General features: G+C 42.4%; 1 protein-coding gene across 2 annotated transcripts in view; it reads left to right on the forward strand.

The window, feature by feature from the left end:
• ARHGAP23 (Rho GTPase activating protein 23) overlaps positions 1-21,265 on the forward strand; it is a 60,378-nt gene that overhangs the window by 17,309 nt on the left and 21,804 nt on the right. Inside the window, exons 1-8 of one of the 2 annotated variants that reach the window (XM_075177027.1) lie at positions 7,052-7,731; positions 14,277-14,453; positions 16,139-16,157; positions 16,620-16,718; positions 17,905-17,983; positions 18,115-18,169; positions 18,808-20,068; positions 20,513-20,668. In XM_075177027.1, the coding sequence (XP_075033128.1) occupies positions 7,543-7,731; positions 14,277-14,453; positions 16,139-16,157; positions 16,620-16,718; positions 17,905-17,983; positions 18,115-18,169; positions 18,808-20,068; positions 20,513-20,668 (2,035 nt within the window). In that variant the 5' untranslated portion in view covers positions 7,052-7,542. Of the gene's footprint in view, positions 1-7,051; positions 7,732-14,276; positions 14,454-16,138; positions 16,158-16,619; positions 16,719-17,904; positions 17,984-18,114; positions 18,170-18,807; positions 20,069-20,512; positions 20,669-21,265 lie in introns of those variants that run through there. The other variant, XM_075177028.1, reaches the window with a different exon arrangement.

Here is a 21,265-nt window from a genome sequence, read left to right on the forward strand (position 1 = left end):
AGCTTGGAGATTTTTGCTGTTTGAGAGAAGGGTATAGCGGATTTCATATATAAATGTATATTTCCTGAAGAGTGCACATAAATTCCCCAGGTTTTAGAAATCACTGATTTGGGTATATAGTCAAGCAGTTAATATCCACATGTGGGTACATAGCTCTGCGCAGATCCACAGGAGGTATGTTTTATATATAAATATAGCAGTTAAAGCAGCAATACCACACAGGGTTTTTTTCTTCTTTAAATAGTCCGTTAAGTACCTTTTTTATAAGCATGCGTTGGATACACATTTTTCTTAGCTGTCCTTCTACAAATCCTTATCTTTGGAGTTTGCAAAAGTTACACCGACACAGGGCCTGATGCAGCGTTGAAAGCAACATGGGTGTAAGTTAAGGCTCAAAAGTGCACATGCAAAAATATCAGATTTCGGCCCATATGCTGAGATGGACACCTCTAAGGATGTGTTCAGCTCTGCTTCTGCTACATATGTGCAGGTGTGCACAGACATAGTTATACCTGGTAATGAGCACAATTAACTTTGTAAACCATTACTTTCACAGGGGAAATACGCATTTGCTATTGAGCTTCCTATAATACAACATATATAACCTTCCTTCTTGCATACAAATGAAAGTAATAGCATTTTTTATTTTTCTAAATACACACACTAAATCCTACAGTATATGCCATAGTTGCCTACTCTCCCGGAATGTCCGGGAGACTCTTAAATTTCTGTGAGTCCTCCCTGACTTCCCGGAGAGCAAGCAATTCTCTGGGATCCCGGCCAGCTCCGTTAAATTAAACAGAAGGGTCGGGGGCTTAGTGACATTGTGCATGCTTCATCGTGGCCCTGCCCCGTTTTTATTGGTTCAAAATACTGCTGACAGATTGGGGGCGGGACTAATGTCATGATTCTTTGAGCCCTACCCCCACACACCCATTTGCCTACTGGAAAACACCTTGCCAATGTTGGCAAGTATGGTATATGCATGATCAATGAAGTAAGCACCCAGCCATGCCAGAGTGGAATCTGCATTCATCCTATCAGAGGCGGTGAGTTACTACAGATAATCAGCATCTATTTGTATCAGCCCTCTGGCATCTGCAATGGATACGGCTTTAGCAAGCATGCCTGCGTCTCTGTTTAGGCCTGCAATTATGCAAACACGTCCTTACTGTACTTGGCCTACGTTACACCTCTCCATCACTCCCGTCTTGCCTCTCCAGTTACAAGCAGGAGCAATAGTTGATGCGTGTAATTCTGTATAGGGGTATGTATTTGTAGGGTTTGTTTTAGCATGAACAGAGTGAGTACACACAATTTATGCTATGCAAATGGTCGTATATTCAACTCTGTATCGGGCTCACAGCTCTCTACATGTCGTGTGATGGCAGAGAAGGATGGACAGAGTTTTACATTACACTGAGTGGACAGAGCTCAGAGGGACATTCCAAAGCCTCCCTGCTCACTACATCATGTGCCATATGACTGTAGTTGCCATAGAAGTCCATGACACTGTGCAGAATTATAAATCATTAATGGCAGCCTGAAGAAACAAACCAAGGAAATATGGTAAATACCATAATTCTTCTAATAGCCTGACACAGTAATGTTAAAAAAACACCTTATTTTTCATGAGATTGCTGCTGTAACCTCTGAATATCTAGTTTACTTCTGAATCGATAGGATAGATGAAATGAGACAGTGGAATGTGTGCTAAACTGACATAAAGTAAGACGGGAAAATGCTGAGGGGGGGAAAATATTGTAAAAATACATTAGTTGGTAAAAACTATTTTATTAGATTATTTCACAAAATAAATACAATAATGTTTTAGATGTAGGTGATATTTATAGAATATCTTGTAGCTACTTGTATAATACTATACAACACGGTTCATCCAACAGGTCTAGACAAGTCTGAAGTGGGAGGAGCTAAACCAATACGTAGCCAATCCGAGCATTTAAATGTTCTAAGCGCCACAGAGTAGCGAAGGCAGGCTTTGGTCAAAGTGGTGCGTAAAGAAAGTGGTGTCAAACACACCTCTACATGAAACACAGTTCAGTCATCCTACTTGTTTCGTAATTTAACTTTTTTTTTTGTCTTTATAACTTCTACCTGGTAAAGTTCTGAATAGTGTATTGTATCTATGTGCAATATAGTGTGGACCTAATTTGGGATATCTATACACTACATGCTGACGGTGTGACTCAGTAATAGGATTCAATTACAGAACCCATTGTCTACAGTTTATGTGTATGTTACAAATTCAGCTTCTCTTTGTGATCCCCGTCTTGCCGTGTTACTGTATGATCCTATTGTTGGGATGTAAGGCCAGTGAGAGTTAGCTGATGGGTGTAACAGATGCACCTAACTCTTCCTACACATATCTGCTTGTAAAATGCTCACACATCCTGCCGGGCTGCATTCCGAGGCCATGCATCCCTGCCCCATTACCATTGTCTGTGTCTGCTCACCCCCAAATAACGCGTTCATGTGTGGCAGTGTGTGTTGTATTGTCCACCATCGCGTGTCATCATATCCAGAGATGTCAGCTAATCCCAGGTCACTGGGGAGAGAACGATCTCTTCCTGCGTATGTGTAGGCTTTTTTTTTTTTATAACCTTTAATCTATTAAAAATATCTTCCAAAAACAGAATATCCTTGAAAATCCAGGACTACTTCATAACCCACAGTAAGGGAATCTCCTGTGAAAATATATTGCTGTTTATTTGTAATACAGTGGTAATAATTCTCCATCTCTACTCCATCTGTATAGTTTATATACCTCTGCATTTTCATTACTTAACCTTTTGCACAGGCAGGGATTTCCGGCTTAGTTGTTTGCAAATACAAAGGCATTCGGTAGAACAGGCTGAAACAACCTGTAGCTCTCCAGCTGTTCTGAAACTACAAGCACCAGCATTTCCTATCGGCCAAAGGCCAGGACAGCTGGAAATCCTAAGATTGCCTACCTCTGCAAAGCAGTCGGGTGCCATGTGATGCACGAGCTAGTCAAATGTGGCACATATACTACCGGTTGGGCTAGCGTTGTAACAGAGCATAATAAATGTAGTACCTGGCCTGTGTGTAGTGGAAGTTTTATTTGTTTGTTAACCTTTTATTTATATATACTGAACAGCATTTTACAGAGAATGTATAGTGTTTCACGTCTGTCCTCGGCCCAGTGGAGCTTACAGTCTAAATTGTTTACCCTACAAACACATAATAACATTAACCTACAAGTATATTTTTGGCCTGTGGAAGGAATCTGAAGCACCCAGAAGAAATCCATGCAAATATGGGAAGAACATATAAACCCCACACAGATAATGCCCTGCACGGAATATAACTTTCTATTCACATACATAGTAATGCTAATCACTGTGCCATCATGCCATGTTTATAGGAATTTGTGTGCCCTGAAAGGTGCACAGGTCAATGAGTCTTTAAATAGTTGGGACAAGAAGAAAGCTTGTTCATATATATATATATATATATATATATATATATATATATATATATATATATATATATATATATATACTATTAGTAAATGAAAACTGTTCCATTGTTCTAATTTACTGAGGGGTTTTTAACTTAATTTTTGCTTAATCTTTAGTAAAATATATGTGTATGAACCATTGTGCATATACAGCCTAGGGAGTGTTTACTGTGATATTATTACATAATAAAACTCTAAAACTGTGTAACCAGTGGCCAAATTGATAGAATTAGTTAGCGGTAGGTTAGGTAAGTGGTTAGCATTGCTGCCTCAGAGTACTGGTGTCATGGGTTCGATTCCAACCATTTATTATTATTATTATTATTACTATTATTATTATTTTATCATTTATTTATATAGCGCCACTAATTCCGCAGCGCTGTACAGAGAACTCACTCACATCAGTCCCTGCCCTGTTGGGGCTTACAGTCTAAATTCCCTAACACACACACAGGCAGACAGAGGCAGACTAGGGTAAATTTATTAGCAGCCAATTAACCTACTAGTATGTTTTTGGAGTGTGGGAGGAAACCGGAGCACCTGGAGGAAACCCACACAAACACGGGGAGAACATACAAACTCCTCACAGATAAGGCCATGGTCTGGAATTGAACTCATGACCCCAGTGCTGTGAGGCAGAAGTGCTAACCAATAAGCCACCGCGTTGCCCACATGGTCCTATCTGTGTGGAGTTTGTGAGTTCTGGTAGGTTCAATGTGTTCCGTCACAATGGGACATGGACTGATGTAAATGATTACATATTCTCTGTAAGGTGCTTATCATAATATTAATAATTGAGAATAATAATAGATTGCTCTCCTGTTGTCTTTTAGCACTAGCTATTGAAAGAAACTTCCCCATGACATGTTCTGCTGACTAAGTCGGCTGTGCTATGATTGGGCACTGTGTTGGGACCTGCTGATGCTCCTATATATGGCCAACCTTCTAGAATGTATGGCCTGATATTCAGCGCTTCTCCACAGGGCTGCACTTTACTTTTTTTTTTTTTTTTTTTTTTGCATTTGACCCAAAAAATGGAAATATAGAGGATCAACCAGGGTCCATGTTATTAATATTTCACGTTCAGTTACTTCAAGATCTCGTGTGTGTGTGTGTGTGCCAATGACACTAATGGTCTTCACTAGGGCACTTGTGAGCTACCACACAGTGCAGAGTATGCTAGCCGTAGATGTGTGGCGGCCAGTAATATGTACAGTAGTAATGCCAAGTACTATGTAATGTAGTAGCGGCAGTATTGCCCATTATTATGCAACCAGTAATATTTTTGCACAATACACTTCCATTTTCTATCAATATAGTAAGGATGGAAAATTGTTAAAAGTTAGCTTACATTACACTCGTTAAATTATGAATGATTAAAATTGATATTCGTGTCCGTGCAGTTGTATTTATAAACATGCTTCCACTTAACAAGAGGGTGCTTTTCCAGACTAAAATCATGTAAGTGGAACCTTACAAAGTCGCTAATCTCTCAATTTACGATGGCTCGATAACCAATAGAATACACACACCAGCTATATGTCCCTGATCAGTCTTAAGTCAAATATATACATTTTTGAAAGAGCAGTGATCTGTAAGGAGAAACACAAAGTATCATGTAATGTGTTCATTATAAACAGTGTCTCTCTTTGGCTTTTGGCTGGCATGGTGTTGTGGAATATTGTGCAGTGCTTCCCCTTATGGGTTAATATTCCAGGCCCACCTCGCCCACTCCCCCTCTATGGTCTTTGTCTTCAGTCTGTATGAATAATTAATTTCATACACCCACTTCTGGCCTTTGTGTTGTGTTTGCAGTGAAATGTGTACACCCCGTAGAATGTTTACACCCTGTAGAATGCCGGAGTTTTAAAACTTGTCACAACCTTTTAGTTTACAGTCTGCTTTGCTGAGGGGGGAAAATCGTCAGGTTATATTTAGTGGAGGTACACACGGCCTGAAAAGCTCCTTTCAAAAAAGTGTTTTTGGCCAGCACAGAAAATCCATACTGCTGGATGTGTACTTATCGTTTACTTACAGTGGAAGCGGCCATTTTGTGGACTCTCCCAATATCCATGATAACGCAGTCCATCAGTCACAAACATTGAGGCAAGAGGCACAATGTGTCAAGGAGGTCCCTGGCTGTTTGTCAATTGATAGGCTGCATTTTCATAGATATTGAGTCAGCATGGCCAGGCCCGGCGCTCCCATTAGGCAGGGTTAGGCAGTTGCCTAGGGCGCAGGCCTCTGGAGGGCGCCACAGAATAAAAATAAAACTGTGCGACGACCGCTGACCATACCTTCCGCGGCCGCCACACAGCTTCCGATAAATCCACAGGGAGGGGGAAGGGGCTATGGATCACCACCGCCGCCTCTCTGCTCCGTCTCCTCCACTCACTGACTGTCGGGCGTGACATCATCATCATGGCCCGACAGTGTCAGTGAGTGGAGGGGAGGAGACAGAGCAGAGAGGAGCAGCTTTATGGCGGCAAGTAAGGGTAAGGAAAGACGTGGGGAGGAGGGGGAGTGGGGGGCGCGTATGTGAAAGTGTGCCTAGGGCGCCAAGGACCCTAGCACCGGCCCTGAGCATGGCTGCCTTCACTGTATAAACAATGTGTTCACTGGAATGACCCCTTACTTCCTTCTCTTGTTATTTATTTTCTTCCTTCCATGTAACCTCATCGTGCCATTGGATGGCACCTGCTACCATCTTCTTTCGTTACGTTGTTTTACGTGTTTTAAATGATCTTCCTCCCATGCTGCTTCTCCTCTTCCTGTTTCCTACATGTCTCAGAATTCTCTGCCTTCCACATGACTTGACCTCTTTTAATTCTCTAACCCATTTCTGGCTGCTCCCCTCTCCCTTAGCTGGGCTCTCTCCTACCCTTCCAGTGTCCCTGAGAGCTGCCTTTACTGAGAACATGGTTAGGAAGGAAGGAAATGTGAGAAAGACGGAAAGCTTTAGAGAACAGAGAGAGAGAGACACAAGTGAGTGACAGAGTTATACAGAGGAAGTGACAGTGATTCTATAAACTTTCCAACTGCTGTGTGCTTGTTTTTTTTTTTTTCTTTTCACAACTACTGATCATTTGATCTACATAAAACAGGCTGACCCAGCACCATTGCCCTTGTGAAACAGACTGACACCCTTTCAGGCACATCCCTGGCAGTGGCCAATCCTGACCAAGCAGTCAGACACACAGTTTGGCTGACCCATTGTAAGGTGCACATTTGGCATCCTTGCCTAACTCTCAGCCTGGCACCTTCTGCTATAGCCTGGCTCATCCCTGTGAGTCAGAACTGAAGTTTGGCACGGTCAGATTCATAGGCTGGCACCCATAGATAAACATACTGTGTGCACCCGCAGACAGTCAATGGCCTGGGCAGACAGTCTGGGCAGAGCTGATGGGCAGGTTAAGCCCCAGGTCCCCCTCAGCCCCCCCTTGTGCTGCTGTCAGCTTTGGGTCTGGTAATGGAGGGGTGTGGAGAGGGACAGGCGAAGGGGTGTGGAGATGGTCAGGGGTGAGGGGGAGAGGCACATGCAGGGTGGGGTAGGAGCCCGTGGCAGCTGCCTCTTAGGCGGCCAGGAGTTTTCCCCTGTGACTGGATGTCTAGCTGTGACTATTTCTTTGTGTTCTCTGTGACTGCCTTCCCCTCTCATTAGATGGGTTTTCTGTTTTGTTTTCCTTTGGTCTGTCTTTCTACCTTCTCCCTCTAATTGTATGTCACATCCCTACCACTGCTATATTTTCTATTTTCATGTGTTGTGATCACTTTCTATGGCCTGTGGCCATCTCTCTCCCTTGTGTGTTCCAGCATGTTATGCAGCAGATCTGTCATGCAGACAGCTAAGCTTTGACACTCAGACTCTGCTTTGTGTCTGTGTTTCTTATGTCCTCTCACCTCCTCTGACTCTCTTCAGCTATTGCTTAACCTCCATCTGTGCATTTAGGGTTGACTATGAAATGAAGACGAATTTAGGATAATGGGAGATACACTCCCAACCTTCAAGTGGATTTTAAATTTTAGCAGTGTGGAAGGAAATGCCTGTAATGCAGAGAAGTGTGTCTGGCCCTTGGGGGCCCAATTGGTGCTGGGAGAAAGTAGTGGGAGTGGATTGCAGTTCACCAGAGCCATGTTGCATTTGGCTTGCAAGTTCAAGGAATGGAGAGCTGGGGTCGGCCACCTTTCCGAAACGGACACGGAGTTCCCATTGGGGTGTAAAGCAAGGGGTAAGATGTGTGCCGCATTAACTTCTTAATAGCAGGACGCTGTATGGCTGTGTGCTTACACAGATCAATGCTAAACGGAAATATGCAGACAATTTCTAACTAAATATATATATCCTCACAGAAAAATGTTTAGTATGCAGAGCGGAGTGGTGCTACTTATAGACCGTCTCTGAGCAATGAAGAATATTTGGCCTATGTATATATGCATCTTGCTGTGTGCTATCTTTATCCATAGTAGACATTCCTCCTAGTAAGGATCAGATGCTTTGATAGTTCTCAAAGTTGTATGATTGTCAGCTATGTTTTCCTGCAGTGTCTGCTTCCGCTTGAATGAAAACTGCATAGTTTAGTTAGATTGCGTTTAGGAACTGCTGATCTGTGCACACTAACATTCTTGGGTCATTTCTAGCGTGATGCTCCCTAGTAAAAAGAGCAAGTCTATGATTTCTCCATAGGAAACTATGATACAGCCACTGGGACAATATTTATATAGTTAAGAGCATACTGTATTTCACAGTCTGGTTAAAATTAGACTGTATGCTGAGTTCCACAATCTTGCAGGGATTTTATGTTGTTCTTCACTCCAGTGGCGAATGTGTGGGTAACGATCAGTAAATAGTTAGAATGTATATGGAATTCCACAATCTGTTAGATGCTGTTCTTTAGTCTAGGCTGCAGAAATGAGTGCATGCTTCATATACATAGATACAGAGGAACAGTGGATTTGCTGTAAAAGTGGTACAGTTATTGGTATACAATGTTTTTATGGTGATGTCTGTTGCTCAGGTGTTTAGTAATGCTTGTTGTCTTGGGTGAGGACTGACACTTTTGTTGGATGTAATTTAATATTTGAGCCAATTGTTATGCTTTGCTGTGTTGGGTGTACAGTCATGCTTTTTTTGGTGTGGAATTTTGGGGGAGTTGGATGTACACTAATGCTTAAATTTGATGTAGGGTGATTATAGTGTCACATTACATTTTATGCTACCTGTAGACAATATATTTGCATTGTGTTTACAGAAGTATTTTGAGCTTGGACCTACAGCAGTGCGTGTACTAGGTGCATAGCAGCAGTGCTTGAGCTTGGGTCTACAGTTATGCTCGTTCTGGGGGTAGGTTAGCATGCGTGCTGGGGGTAGGTTAGCATGCGTGCTGGGGGTAGGTTAGCATGTGTGCTGGGGGTAGGTTAGCATGCATGCGGGGGGTAGGCAGTGCCATGCGGGGTGTTGAGCGATGCTTTGAGTTTTCATTTTTTAATAATTTATTTGGTGTAAACTGCTTAAACTGCTGTTTGTATTGGGAATTTTACAGTAAATATATGGAATAATGATTGCTCAGATTTGTTTTCTTGTTATGTTTTAAAGGATGTATGAGTATTTGTGTTCTCCTTAGGTATATTTATGAAAAAGGTATGTGGTGTTTGTACTACCCCTGTCATCTGTAAGATGGTGATACAGTTGTTTGCGAGCAGTCTGATATAAGACCAGTCTCCTGTGGTGGTGGAGTAAAGACCTATAATGTGAGGCTGTTGTGCCTGTCTGTGTAAGGCTGTCATGTACAAAAGATGTAGAGCTCTGTGTGTGGCCTGTGTAACCTTCTGTAATCTCCTGCTGCATGCTGCTTTCTTTCCCAATATATCCCTTCAACGGCTGACACATTACAGTGCAGATCCTAAGCATCTAATCTTTCTATAAATTTCTGAGCCACTGAGTCTGTCTCTAGCACAGTGACACTACAGACAGTGTAGAGCAGTGACATGGAGTCTGTGTCTAGAACAGCCGCACAGAACAGAACTGTATGACATGGAGATTGTCCATAGCGCATATTGTGCAGAGGTGTATGATGGCATGGCACATGTCCCAAGTACATTCACAGAAACACAGAACACAGAGCTTGTTCCATCCTAATCCAGTCCTGCAGGCCTCATAGAGTGGCGCATGTTTCTAGTCCAGTCCCACAGGCCTCATAGAGTGGCGCATGTTTCTAGTCCAGTCCCACTGGCCTCATAGAATGGTGCATGTTTCTAGTCCAGTCCCAATGGCCTCATAGAGTGGCGCATGTTTCTAGTCCAGTGCCGCAGGCCTCATAGAGTGGCGCATGTTTCTAGTCCAGTGTCGCAGGCCTCATAGAGTGGCGCATGTTTCTAGTCCAGTCCCTCAGGCCTCATAGAGAGTCACACAGAAAGCACAGTGCTGTATGACATGGAATCTGTCTTTATAACAGATCAGTCACACAGACATTGCAAAGCTATATGCGATTGCGCCTGTCCCAAGTACAGTCACACAGAAAGCACAGAGTTGCATGACATAGAGTCTGTCCCTAGTACAGTTACATATGCACTCGTGGCCAAAAATAATGACAACCTTGCAGGTTTTTTTTTTTTGCTAATAAGACACCGTTTCTTTAAAACAACTGTTGAAATTCAGAACTATTTTCCACATATATATTTCTTTTGTTTGTAGGAGAATAAAACACAAAAAGCAGAAAAAATATTAAGTTGTAGCTTATTCCACACAGAAATCTGTGAATGGACCAGATAAAGTTGTCACCTTTTAGAAGTAGTTAGAAATAATTACATTTCAAGCAGGTGATTTACCTTCACTTTGGAACTAAACTCACCTCTGCTGCGGAGCAGGCATCTACAATATTAAAATCACTCATTAAACAAGCTAGAATAGAGAAAAGGACTCGTTATTCTGTTTTGTGTCACTGTGTGTACGGCAATGAGCATGGAAAAAGAAAGGAAGCCAGAGAATTGTCTGAGGAGCTCAGACAGAAGATTGTAGCTAAGCATTCTCAATCTCAAGGCTACAAAACAATCTCCAGAGACCTTGATGTTCCTGTTTACACAATATGTTATGTTAAGACCCATGGTACCATAGCCAACCCCCCTGGACCTGGCTGCAAAAAAAGAAAAGAAAAAAGATTGCACCACAGAAGTGTTCGAATGATGGAGAAAGCAACTTGATCAATTGCCAAACAGATCCAACCTGACCTCCAGACACGAGGTACAACTCGCACCATCCGTAGGTCCGTGGGTAGGGTGCATAATTGCGACGGAGCTAATGTTGGCTATACCCTGGACATTGCTCTTTTAATGTTGGCATTGTGATTGGCGACATTCTCAACCAACAGTTTTGGCAGGTTAATTGCCAATTGCCAACATGAGCTCCGTCGCAATTATGACCACCACTGCCATCCGTTACCAACTCAATAAAAGGGGGTTATATAGTAGGAGGGCCATACTATAGCGACATAAGAAAGCCTGGTTGGAGTTTGCCAAAACACACCTGCACCAGGGGCGCACGTAGGATTGTCAAGGGGGGGGGATTTCCCCCCCCCCCCCCCGACCAAAAAAAACCCCAAAAAAACCATGAGAGAGAGCTGCTGCGCATATACAATACAGCACCGACGCAGACGCTTCTTTGACAGCGCCGCGGCTGCTGTATAGGACAGTGCCAATATGGTGGGCACTGAGTTAGCGCAGGGGGGGTTTCTAGAGACTCAGAAACCCCCCCCCCCCCCCCCCGCGTGCACCACTGTGCACATGCCAAACTCTGTCTGGGAGACTGTCCTGTAGACAGATGAGACAAAAATTAGAGCTTTTTGGTAAAGCACATTATCCCTTTGTTTGCAGAAAGCAAAATGAAAAGATCACCTTCCTTACAGTCAAACAGGAAGAAGTTCAGTGATGTTTTGGGGTTGCTGTGCTGCATCTGGTACTGGGTGCGTGCATGGCATCATGAAATCTGGAGATTACCAGGCCATTTTGGAGCGCAATGTTGAACGCAGTGTGTGAAAGCTGGGTCTTCCAGCAGGGCAGTGACTCCAAACACAGCCAGGAATGGTTTAAGACAAGATGCTCAATGAGGTCAGCTCTAAATCCCATAAAACACCAGTGGAGAGATTTGAAAACTAGCAGTAGAGATAAGACATTATTCACACCTAGGAGAACTGGAGCAGTTTGCATAAGAAGTGTAGACTAACCTGCAAATGGAGAGGTGCCGGAAGCTCATCCATGGCTATAGGAAGAGGTTGATTGCAGTTGTTTTGACCAAAGGCTGTGCTACCATACCATTTCATTGTAATTTTCTGATTTAAAAGGTATTAAATTAGGAAACAAAAACAAAGGAGAGACCAAATACTGTTGCTAATTTCAACTTCTGTTTAGAGGAAATTGTGAGTTATTAAAAGGATGCCAATATATTCACATCATCTACACCACATAGAGCTGTATGAGTCTGGCCCTCGTACAGTCGCATATACAGCACAGAGCTTGTATCACATGAGGTCTGTCTCTAGTACAGTCACATATACAGCACAGAGCTGTATGACATGTAGTATGTTCCTAGTACAGTCACATACACAGCACAGAGCTGTATGACATGTAGTATGTTCCTAGTACAGTCATATACAGCACAGAGCTGTATGACATGTAGTATGTCCCTAGCACAGTCACATATACAGCACAGAGCTGTATGACATGTAGTCTGTTCCCAGTATAGTCACGCAGACTGTGTAGAGTAGTGCATGTTCCTAGCACACTCGCACAGACAGCACAGAGCTGTGTGACATGGAGCCTATTCCTAGTACACTCGCACAGACAGCATAGGGTTGTATCACATGGAGTCTGCTCCCTAGTACAGTCTAACAGACAGGACATACCGCTATGACATGCAGCATGTTACTTGCATATTGACATAGAACAGAGCTATGGGACATGTAATTAACATATTACCACAGACAGTGAGGTTTGAAGAACATGTAGTTTGTTCCTAGTGCAGTGAAATAGACTTCTCTGGTTGTTCTGAGAGCAATGACATAGAGCTGAGTTATTGAACATGGAGTGGCATGGACACAGACAGAGCTAAGGTCTAGTAGTGGAGGAGTCTGCCTGTGGATATGAAAGGTGGTGAATGTGTGCTGGAGAAGATGAAAGGCAAGTTTTGACAATGTATGAGTGCAAGACTGCTAGCACTAGATCATTTCTCAAATTACTCTGTGGGATCACCGTTTTTATATAGCACCTTTTTAAATATTGATTGTCCTCAGTCCCCCACCCCCATTTTCATAAATCACTTGTTATACAGCTGGGAGCTTCTGTTTGTGCACATTATAGCAGATCACAGGAAGCCCAGTGCACACCCCACCCCATGTAATGTGATAAGTAGCACAAGAATAGGGCGAGTTGGATGTTTTTTGTTAATCTAGTGCACATGTGGGTGTGATCAGTGGCTGTATTGTTTCTGAGAGTTGGGAGGAGACCTTAATATCTCTGGGGATAAGGCAATGGGACCGTGGTCTTTATATCTTTGCATGTGTATTTATATTATGGTGAGGTAGCTGAGCATAAAACAGTACCTCTGTGTGTGCAATGATGTATTTTTCAGGGGGCGTAGTATTGCCTGGGGCCAGGCTGCCCCCCTCTCTCCCTGAATGTCTGTAAGACTGTCTGTGCCAGTCGGGCATTGTTCGCAGCTGTGTCCTTGGGGCCCTGTCTCTTTCATTGCCCCCTCCCATATAGATCAGCTGTATGTGGAATTGACTCATTTCCAGGATGTCTCCGTCTGTCACAGCCCCAGCCCCCAAACATGTCGTCATCCCAATGATATGTCCGCAAAGCGTCAGTAAATGGGTTAATAAGGGAATAAATAATCCTTACAAGAGATGTGAATATAAGCCACAGTGCAGGATTTTGGATGCGCACACACTTGTATGACTAGTCTTAGGTGATGCTTTGCCCATTGTTGAGGGGATATGAGCGACAACATTATCTGTAATAGAAACTAATTTATTCTGTGGAATATATAAAAATAAGTGTCATGTTTTCTTTGTTCAGTAAGTTTTGTACTAGTTTTATAATAAGGTTCATATTACTTTTAATTGAATCTGGCTAATATTTAAAGAGTGAGCAAAACTGTTATTACCACTCTTGATTTCATTACAAGCTACACTTTTTTATAATAGTATTTGTAGTTTAGAGTGCGGGTTGTTGGATGTGTAAGCCAAACTCTCTTATTGACATCTTTCTGCAGTTTCGTGCTCACCATATGTAATACACACAAGAAAAGTGCTTCAAAAAAGGACAAATAACTGTGCCGCCCGTTGCATTCTTTAATATTAACACTGCACTCAAAATTTTAGCAAACCCTAACCTTGTGTGTGTATGCGCTACCAATGCAATAAGTTGTATTGGTAAAAGCGCAACACATGAAAAACGCATTGGACAAGTATTACACATAGATCGCTGAATCGCGTCTAAAGGGTGTGTTGGTTTTCATGAGGTTTTCCCAGCTTATATGTGTGTGAATGAGCCCTAAATAAAGCCACTGTGTATTAAAGCTGTCAATCAAACTGGTAAGGAGGAAAACATGTAACAAAGGACATCTTAAATTGGAGACTTTTTTTTAAACTTTACCTATCATGTTGTAAAGTGTTTGTTATACAATCCTCCTCATTTGTAATGTGTGCCAATTTTGTTTTGAGTGTATTTTTTTTTTCTTATGTGATGTCAATTTAATAATTTATTTCTTGTCCCTCTGCAGGCCCCCCTAGATCCACGAGAAGGGGGTCGTCTCAGTAATTCCCCACCTCCTGAAGAGCCCTTTACATGGGTTGGACCCAGGACACTGATCATCAGGAAGACCCGGCAGGGGTTTGGGTTCACTTTGCGGCATTTTATTGTGTACCCACCGGAGTCCGCTGTCCATGTTCCACATCAGGTATGACTTAGTATTGATGTTTCACTCTTTCCCTGGAAAATGTTGAGATTGCTGAAAGTTTGGTTGGTAGGCCCTTAAAAACCGTTGTCTTGAATCATAGCAGTCCCTGTTTAAATATAACATTGATTCTATTTAAGTAGGTTTGATGATGATGATGTTAGATTAATATTATAATAGCAACATCTTGCTTTTCTCAGTCTGTTTCCTCTTTTTCTTCCTAGTATTTACTGACTTATACATGTGGATTCCTAGCATACATGAGAAGGAGGAGACAGACTTAACAACATTCTAGTAGTGTAAAAAGAATACTGACCCCCTGTTACTATAGTGTTGGAAAGATTGCCTCCTTATTAGACTGCGTTCTCATGAATACTGGATTAGCTTACCAAATAGTTGCCTACACTGGAGGTCATTAATAAAGTGCAAAATCAGCTTTGGCTCCACTGTGCACCTCGATTTGTAGATTTCCACCATAACATTTAGGTTTGCAGTACAAGACGACAGCATTTGTATAAGAGCAGAGGTTTGCACAGACATTCCTTGTGAAGTACGGTGTAGATACAATATGGCACTTCATTTTGCCGAGCATTGCAAAAACTAAATGTCCTTTGTATGCAGCATTATAATTGAAATTAGGTAAAAGGACTGAGAGGGGCTCAGAGCTGGAGGTCCTTAGGTCCTGGAATTCCTGGGAGGCTCCCGAATTTCGGGGAGTCCTCCTGGAAGAGTAGGCAAACCACCCGGATTTGCTGAAATTCACTGTATTGAATGACGGGTGTGGGGCTTAATTGCATCATTAAGCTCCTCCCCCGCTATTCAATGCGGTGAATTTCAGCATTTTATAGTGAGGGCGGAGTTATGGTGATGTGACAATTACCACGCCCCCTCCTACCCCTTGTCACATGACTACTCCCCTTCTCCCCCGGAATCTCCTGTGGGGAGAAGTTATGAAAGTTGGCATGCATGTTCTAATGGCATCCATTTTGCATCGAAATATCACAGCTCGGAACAGAAGAGCTTTTCTAGGTGTGCTCTGAGCAAGGCACTAAAAAGCTTCAGAGACCCAAAAGTGTCACACATAATAAATCCAGACCCCTATGGCCACTCACTCTCATGATTAACTTGTGTCATAAATGAGGAAAAATGAAAAGTCTTATTTATTTAAGTGGTGGTTCTAAGGTGGCAGGAGGTTGTACTTTGATGTTTACACTTTTACATGGTGCAACTCTTGTGATGTGGCTGCCTCTCTGCACACCTAGGCACACTTGTAGATTACAGAGTGGAGGCTTGTACATTGATGTGCACTGGCCAGTCCATTAATGGGTTTTGTGGTAAGCTTCATAAATGAGGCCCACTTTGTACAGCGTTCTGGTTACATTGGTACTCATTGCCCTTAGTGGTTCCTGACAACTGGAGGTGAGAAACCACTGATAAGAGAAAGATGCAAAAAGATAGAGGTGGGGTAAACCGTAAACTTCTTTTAGTGTAAGGACATACTAGTGAGTAAATACAAAAAAACAATATGCCATATGTTAACTTTTACTTTGGTAAAAAAAAAATGTATATATTCTGATGGGATGTCCCATTTTACACATTTGAATACGGTCTTGTTAGAGATGTTACCTGGCTCTTAGGATCAAGGAGTGTTATGTAGGTATTAACTATTTTGTCTTGTTTTCCTGCAGGAAGAAAATGGCAGTACAGGTATGTATTCCAGGAGCCGCTGTTTTCTTATGTGTGCAGTCTGTGAAGGGATAAGTGTCTTCCCATTGTCCACAGGACTCTGCGACCTATCTGTCTTGATGCTCATTTCTCACTGTCCTACTCTGCAAATACGTTTGACAGTTTAAGAATAGCTCTTAAATATGGCCACTTCTGAGGTAAAATGAGAGGAAAAAAATTACACTTTTATAGCTCTTGCAATTGTAGTGTTCATTGTGAAAGTTCTCAAGTTTAAATGTGTATGTAACTCTAAAATTATATCAGATTGTTTTCTTCTTTGTTTTTACCTCACAAATTACAAAATCTTGTTATGCTTTTGAGGAGCTTTAAGGAAATATCAGTTTGATTCTTTTAGACATAGTATGAGTCTCTTTCAGAATGATCTTCTATGATTAAGTCAGCCCCTCTCATTCTACAAGTCTGTCTGTCTGTGGTGTATTTCAGAGTATCCCTCTGCATCCAGCCGCCTGGAACCGATGGACACCATTTTTGTCAAGCATGTGAAAGATGGCGGCCCAGCACAGCAGGCAGGACTTTGCACAGGTGAGAAGATAAGGGAAAGCAGACATCACTGCAGGCCAGAGTGGACCTTCAGGGGGGGTTATAAGTCCTTAAACATCACCGTGAAGCTGTTATGCCCCAATGGTAGGGTTGTCATAGTTGAGAAGAGAAAAACAATACCATAAAAATTGTCTGTTCTCATTTTAGCACATTGGTTGTGTATAAAGGCAAGTCAGGGGAATACTAAAATAGTAATTATACTGATATCCAGTAAAGGTATGGGTGTAGCCACTCATGGATAATGGATATTGGGTACATCCAGAGATAATCGAAGGAATGAAAATTGAAAGCCCACTAGTAATAATGAGTCGACCACTTCAAAGTGGACAAACCTCTGTGATTTTAGGGATGTATATCCTGCTAAACCGTGATAAATTAAAATACAGCTGCAGAACAAGCATTGCCAAGCCTTATAGCGATGCCTCTGAGGCACCCACAGTGGTGAAGCCTCTTCTGAATATATGTGGTATGGTGCATGTCCCAGCTCAGAAGAGTCCTCTAACGTGTTCCCTCTCACCTTCAGGCCAGGTAGGTGCTATACCCACTGCACCCCCCCATCCCCCTAGTTCCGCCACTGCGTGGCTCCAGCATATTGCTATTGTTAAAACATATGAAATATCAAGAAAAGAACAACACAAATCCTTTCCTAAACCACTAAAAAAAAATAAAAAAAAAAATACACCCACACACATGCAAAATGCAGATTAGATGGATCTGTAGGTAATTTTCAGCTGTTAAATTCTATATTTAAGGCACTGTATTAAAAAACAAAAAAAAGAAGTGCAATATTTTCATTATATAGTTCACCTCCAGGAAATGAATGGAGAAAATCCAGCTTTATGTGTGTTTGTGTTAGTAAATCTCACAGTATGCCTTTTCATAGAAGATTATTTTGTATTTCGTTGGCCCCTTTAATAAATAGAAATGTGCCGATAGGCAGGATCAGAATAACATGCATATTAAACAACTCTATTTTTAACTGAACATCTATATAAAAGTAAAGCAAGAGATACGCTAATTTGTGAACATTAATCATTTTTACTATTAGAGAATGGTATGTACATATATGAAGAATATTTTATTTTATTGAGTACATAGTGCTGCCCAGTGTGTTAATTAATGAAACCGACATACTGTCTGCTAGTTGATGATCTGTTTTCTTTTTCAGGTGACCGACTTGTAAAGGTTAATGGAGAAAGCATAATCGGGAAAACATATTCACAGGTCATTGCACTGATACAAAACAGGTGAGATATGGGGCATAGGGAAGGGTGGAGGTAGAGAAGGTTCTATATAAGAACTAAGTGAGAAAACGCACAAGATGTAAATGATGATTGTTTATAACATGACTTTTTCCCCCGCTTACTGGCTCTTGCAGTGATGATGTGCTGGAACTCTCCATTATGCCACGGGACGAGGATATATTACAGCTGGTAAGCTCCAAATATTCCAAACACATTGTCACTAACTGCTAAACAGCATCAATGAGTGATAGCTTATCGCACTCTTATTACCTCTAGTGCTCAAATATTCTAAGTGGAGGGAATCAGGATAAACTCTAATTTGGTGAAAGACACACAATTGCACTATAAGTATAGGTAATAATACTATATAGGTAATAGTAATCCTATATGGTTTGTCATTTCCCCTAAAAATGCCTATGTACCCTGCTTTGCAGGGCTAATTCAGTAGCTTTAAACCAAACTAGCATTCCAATCACTGTATATATTGGCACAAAACGATCTGCAGCTTTGTGATCATAATCAGTCAGATGTCATTTGGGATTGGCACAAAACGCAGTTGGCCGATGACTGCCATCTGCCTAATTAACTAGACTACATGGATCCAGTCGCCGTTCTAAGTGCTGAGTAACAAGATCTGTCTGAAGTTTGTCACAAATCCAGATGCTTGGTGCTCAGGTCAGTGACCAGATCTGCCCATTCATGAGATTTTGTCTTCTGAGGACACCTTTGTCACATTGAGAAGCATAGGTATCCAAAAACACTCCAAGAATAGGATGCACTCACCTCTATCTGCCATTTTACTTTTTATATTCCTTTTTATCCCACAGGCCTACTCTCAGGATGCATATCTGAAAGGGAATGAGCCGTACCGGGGGGGTGCTCATAGCATCCCTGAACCACCCCCTGTCTTTTATCCATGGCGGAGTCAGCCTCCAGAAACTTCTCCTGGGTATCCAGGGCCCAGTGTATTCCATCGCTCCAGTTGTGAGGACTTTCCATCCCTCAGGAGCCCCATGCACAGTGAAGTACCGAGGAGCAGTCCTGCTTACCATGACAAGTACTCGCGCCCCGTTGCTAATCCTCTCCCTCCACCCAGACCTTACATGGGATCACCAGCTGTGGCTGACAGATTCAGGGGCCCAGGACCTCCATGCAATTCAGCATATGGTTGGACTTCTCGCCATCCACCAGAGCCACCAAATAAAGCTCCTCTAGAGTCTTGGGAGCAGCCAACCTCCCGTTGGGTCAGTCAGTGGGAGCGACACCAGGCATTGTGCAGCTGGATGTCCCAACAGACACCGCGCAGAAGGGGTTCAGCCCTTCCTCCTAGAAGACGTAGTGCCTCACAAGACCGGCTAGGAGAGGTTACTCATCAGAGTAACTGGCCTCATAGTGTGTCACAGGATACCCTCCACCATCCCCCTGATAATGATTCCTGGGGTCACCGGGCACAGTCGGACAATTTCTTGCCACGTTATGGAAGGTCTATGGAGAAATTGGAGATGAGTGCTTTAATATCTCCCCCCTATGAACGCTGTATTTGGTCTACAGACAGGCCCCCCCAGACAACTCAAATAGTGTCTTGTCCTCCACCGAGACAGGTTGTACCATCTGTCCCTAGAGAAGTAGCAAAACCTCCAACACAGCACTCTACTTCTGGGGACTCAGGGTACATAGGTTATCGGAGCTATAGTCCATCTTTCCAGCGCCGCACTGAGCTCCTCCATGCTTTTTCCTTTAGGGAGACTGGATTTAGTGGCCTCCCAACTTTTAGGACAGCACAGTATCCAAGTTCTCCACCTTCCCCACCAGAGAGGAGGGAGCCAAATGTAAGTGTCAGCTCCACAGATGAGAGCAGTACCGCAGAGGAGAGGAGAGATGAGGTGGTCTTACGGCAGAAGCCCCCAACAGGACGTAAGCTCCCTGCTGCTGTGCGACAAGTCAATGTACTATTTCCAGAAGATGACAAAGAAATAGAGTTCCCATCTTCTCCTGCAGGCAGTGAGGAGACGCCTAGCAAGCAACCATTGCAAAGGGTACCCCCTTTACCGTTTTCTGAGGAGCCTCTGGCATCGATACCTTTTATTGGTAAGACTGCACTGGCAGATATGTCTAATCCAAAATCATTGTTGCTGCACTGTTCTTGGTTGATGATGACTCTTACAAGCAGTTTAAACACCCTCATGTAATGAAGGAGAGTCCTGAGCCCTATCCATTTTACAGAATTACTGTCCTACCATTTGCAAAACACCTTAATGGCAGCATACAAGACAGTGTAGTTACCATGACACAATAATATTGCTGACTTTTTTTTAAAAAAATGGACCAGGGCTGTCCAAATATATTGGCTGTTAAATGAATTGTGGCCCCCAAATTTTTTTTGTGGCCCCCACTTTTCTTTGCCATTCTCCATAGACTGCTGTATAACATCATTTTTTTAACAGCATTCCGCACACAACCAAGTCATTATTACATATATTTGTGATCAGCAAAGTATTTGTCTCTGTAGCTTAATTCTTCCTTTCTTCACAGATGAGCCCACAAGTCCAAGCATTGACCTGCGAGCGAAACATGTCCCTGCCTCATGTGTCGTTTCCAGCGCCATCAACTCTGCTCCTTTGGTTTCCGATAGTCCTTCCTCACCAACATTTAGTTTTGCCATTGGACGCCATTACTCTCAAGATTGCAGTAAGTACAACCTTAAACAATCTTTGACTGCCAACATCTAATACAGAAGACATTTTGAAGTCAGGAGGCAAACTGCCCTCAACTGAGACAAATTACAGTTTGTCTTAAATATGTTTTAGCCTTTTTCTGGATCAACATGAGAACAATGGCTACTAAGAAGTGAAGGATGTTTTTTGGTTCCAAATTTGATTGTGGGTTTGTTTTAATTGCTCATTGATTAATCTAAATTAACCCCTACCTACCTATTCTTATTTGTCCCAATAACATTTTTGGGGTGATTTGTTTTTATTACAAAATAATAATATTCAGTGAGTAATCTGCAGTAGAAATCCCCCAATTCCCCTTGGGGCAATAAGGTACCACGTGCAGTAGTACATGTATGTAGGAATGGGCAGGAAAAAAAATATTTGTAGGAATAGAGTTCTCTTAAACACTGCAGATAAGCAGTGAGAGGGGGCCAGCCTCACGTTTTGGAGTTATTACTTGTTTTTAAATTGGTGTTTAAGATGCTCTATAAAATACGTCAGTATGCTTTCATAGAGAGGGCTGAAACAAAGAAATGCTCGGCAGATGTGTAGAGAAATGAGCACATCTTGA

The sequence above is a fragment of the Mixophyes fleayi genome, chromosome 6 (assembly GCF_038048845.1).
Source record: "Mixophyes fleayi isolate aMixFle1 chromosome 6, aMixFle1.hap1, whole genome shotgun sequence".
NCBI lineage: Eukaryota > Metazoa > Chordata > Amphibia > Anura > Limnodynastidae > Mixophyes > Mixophyes fleayi.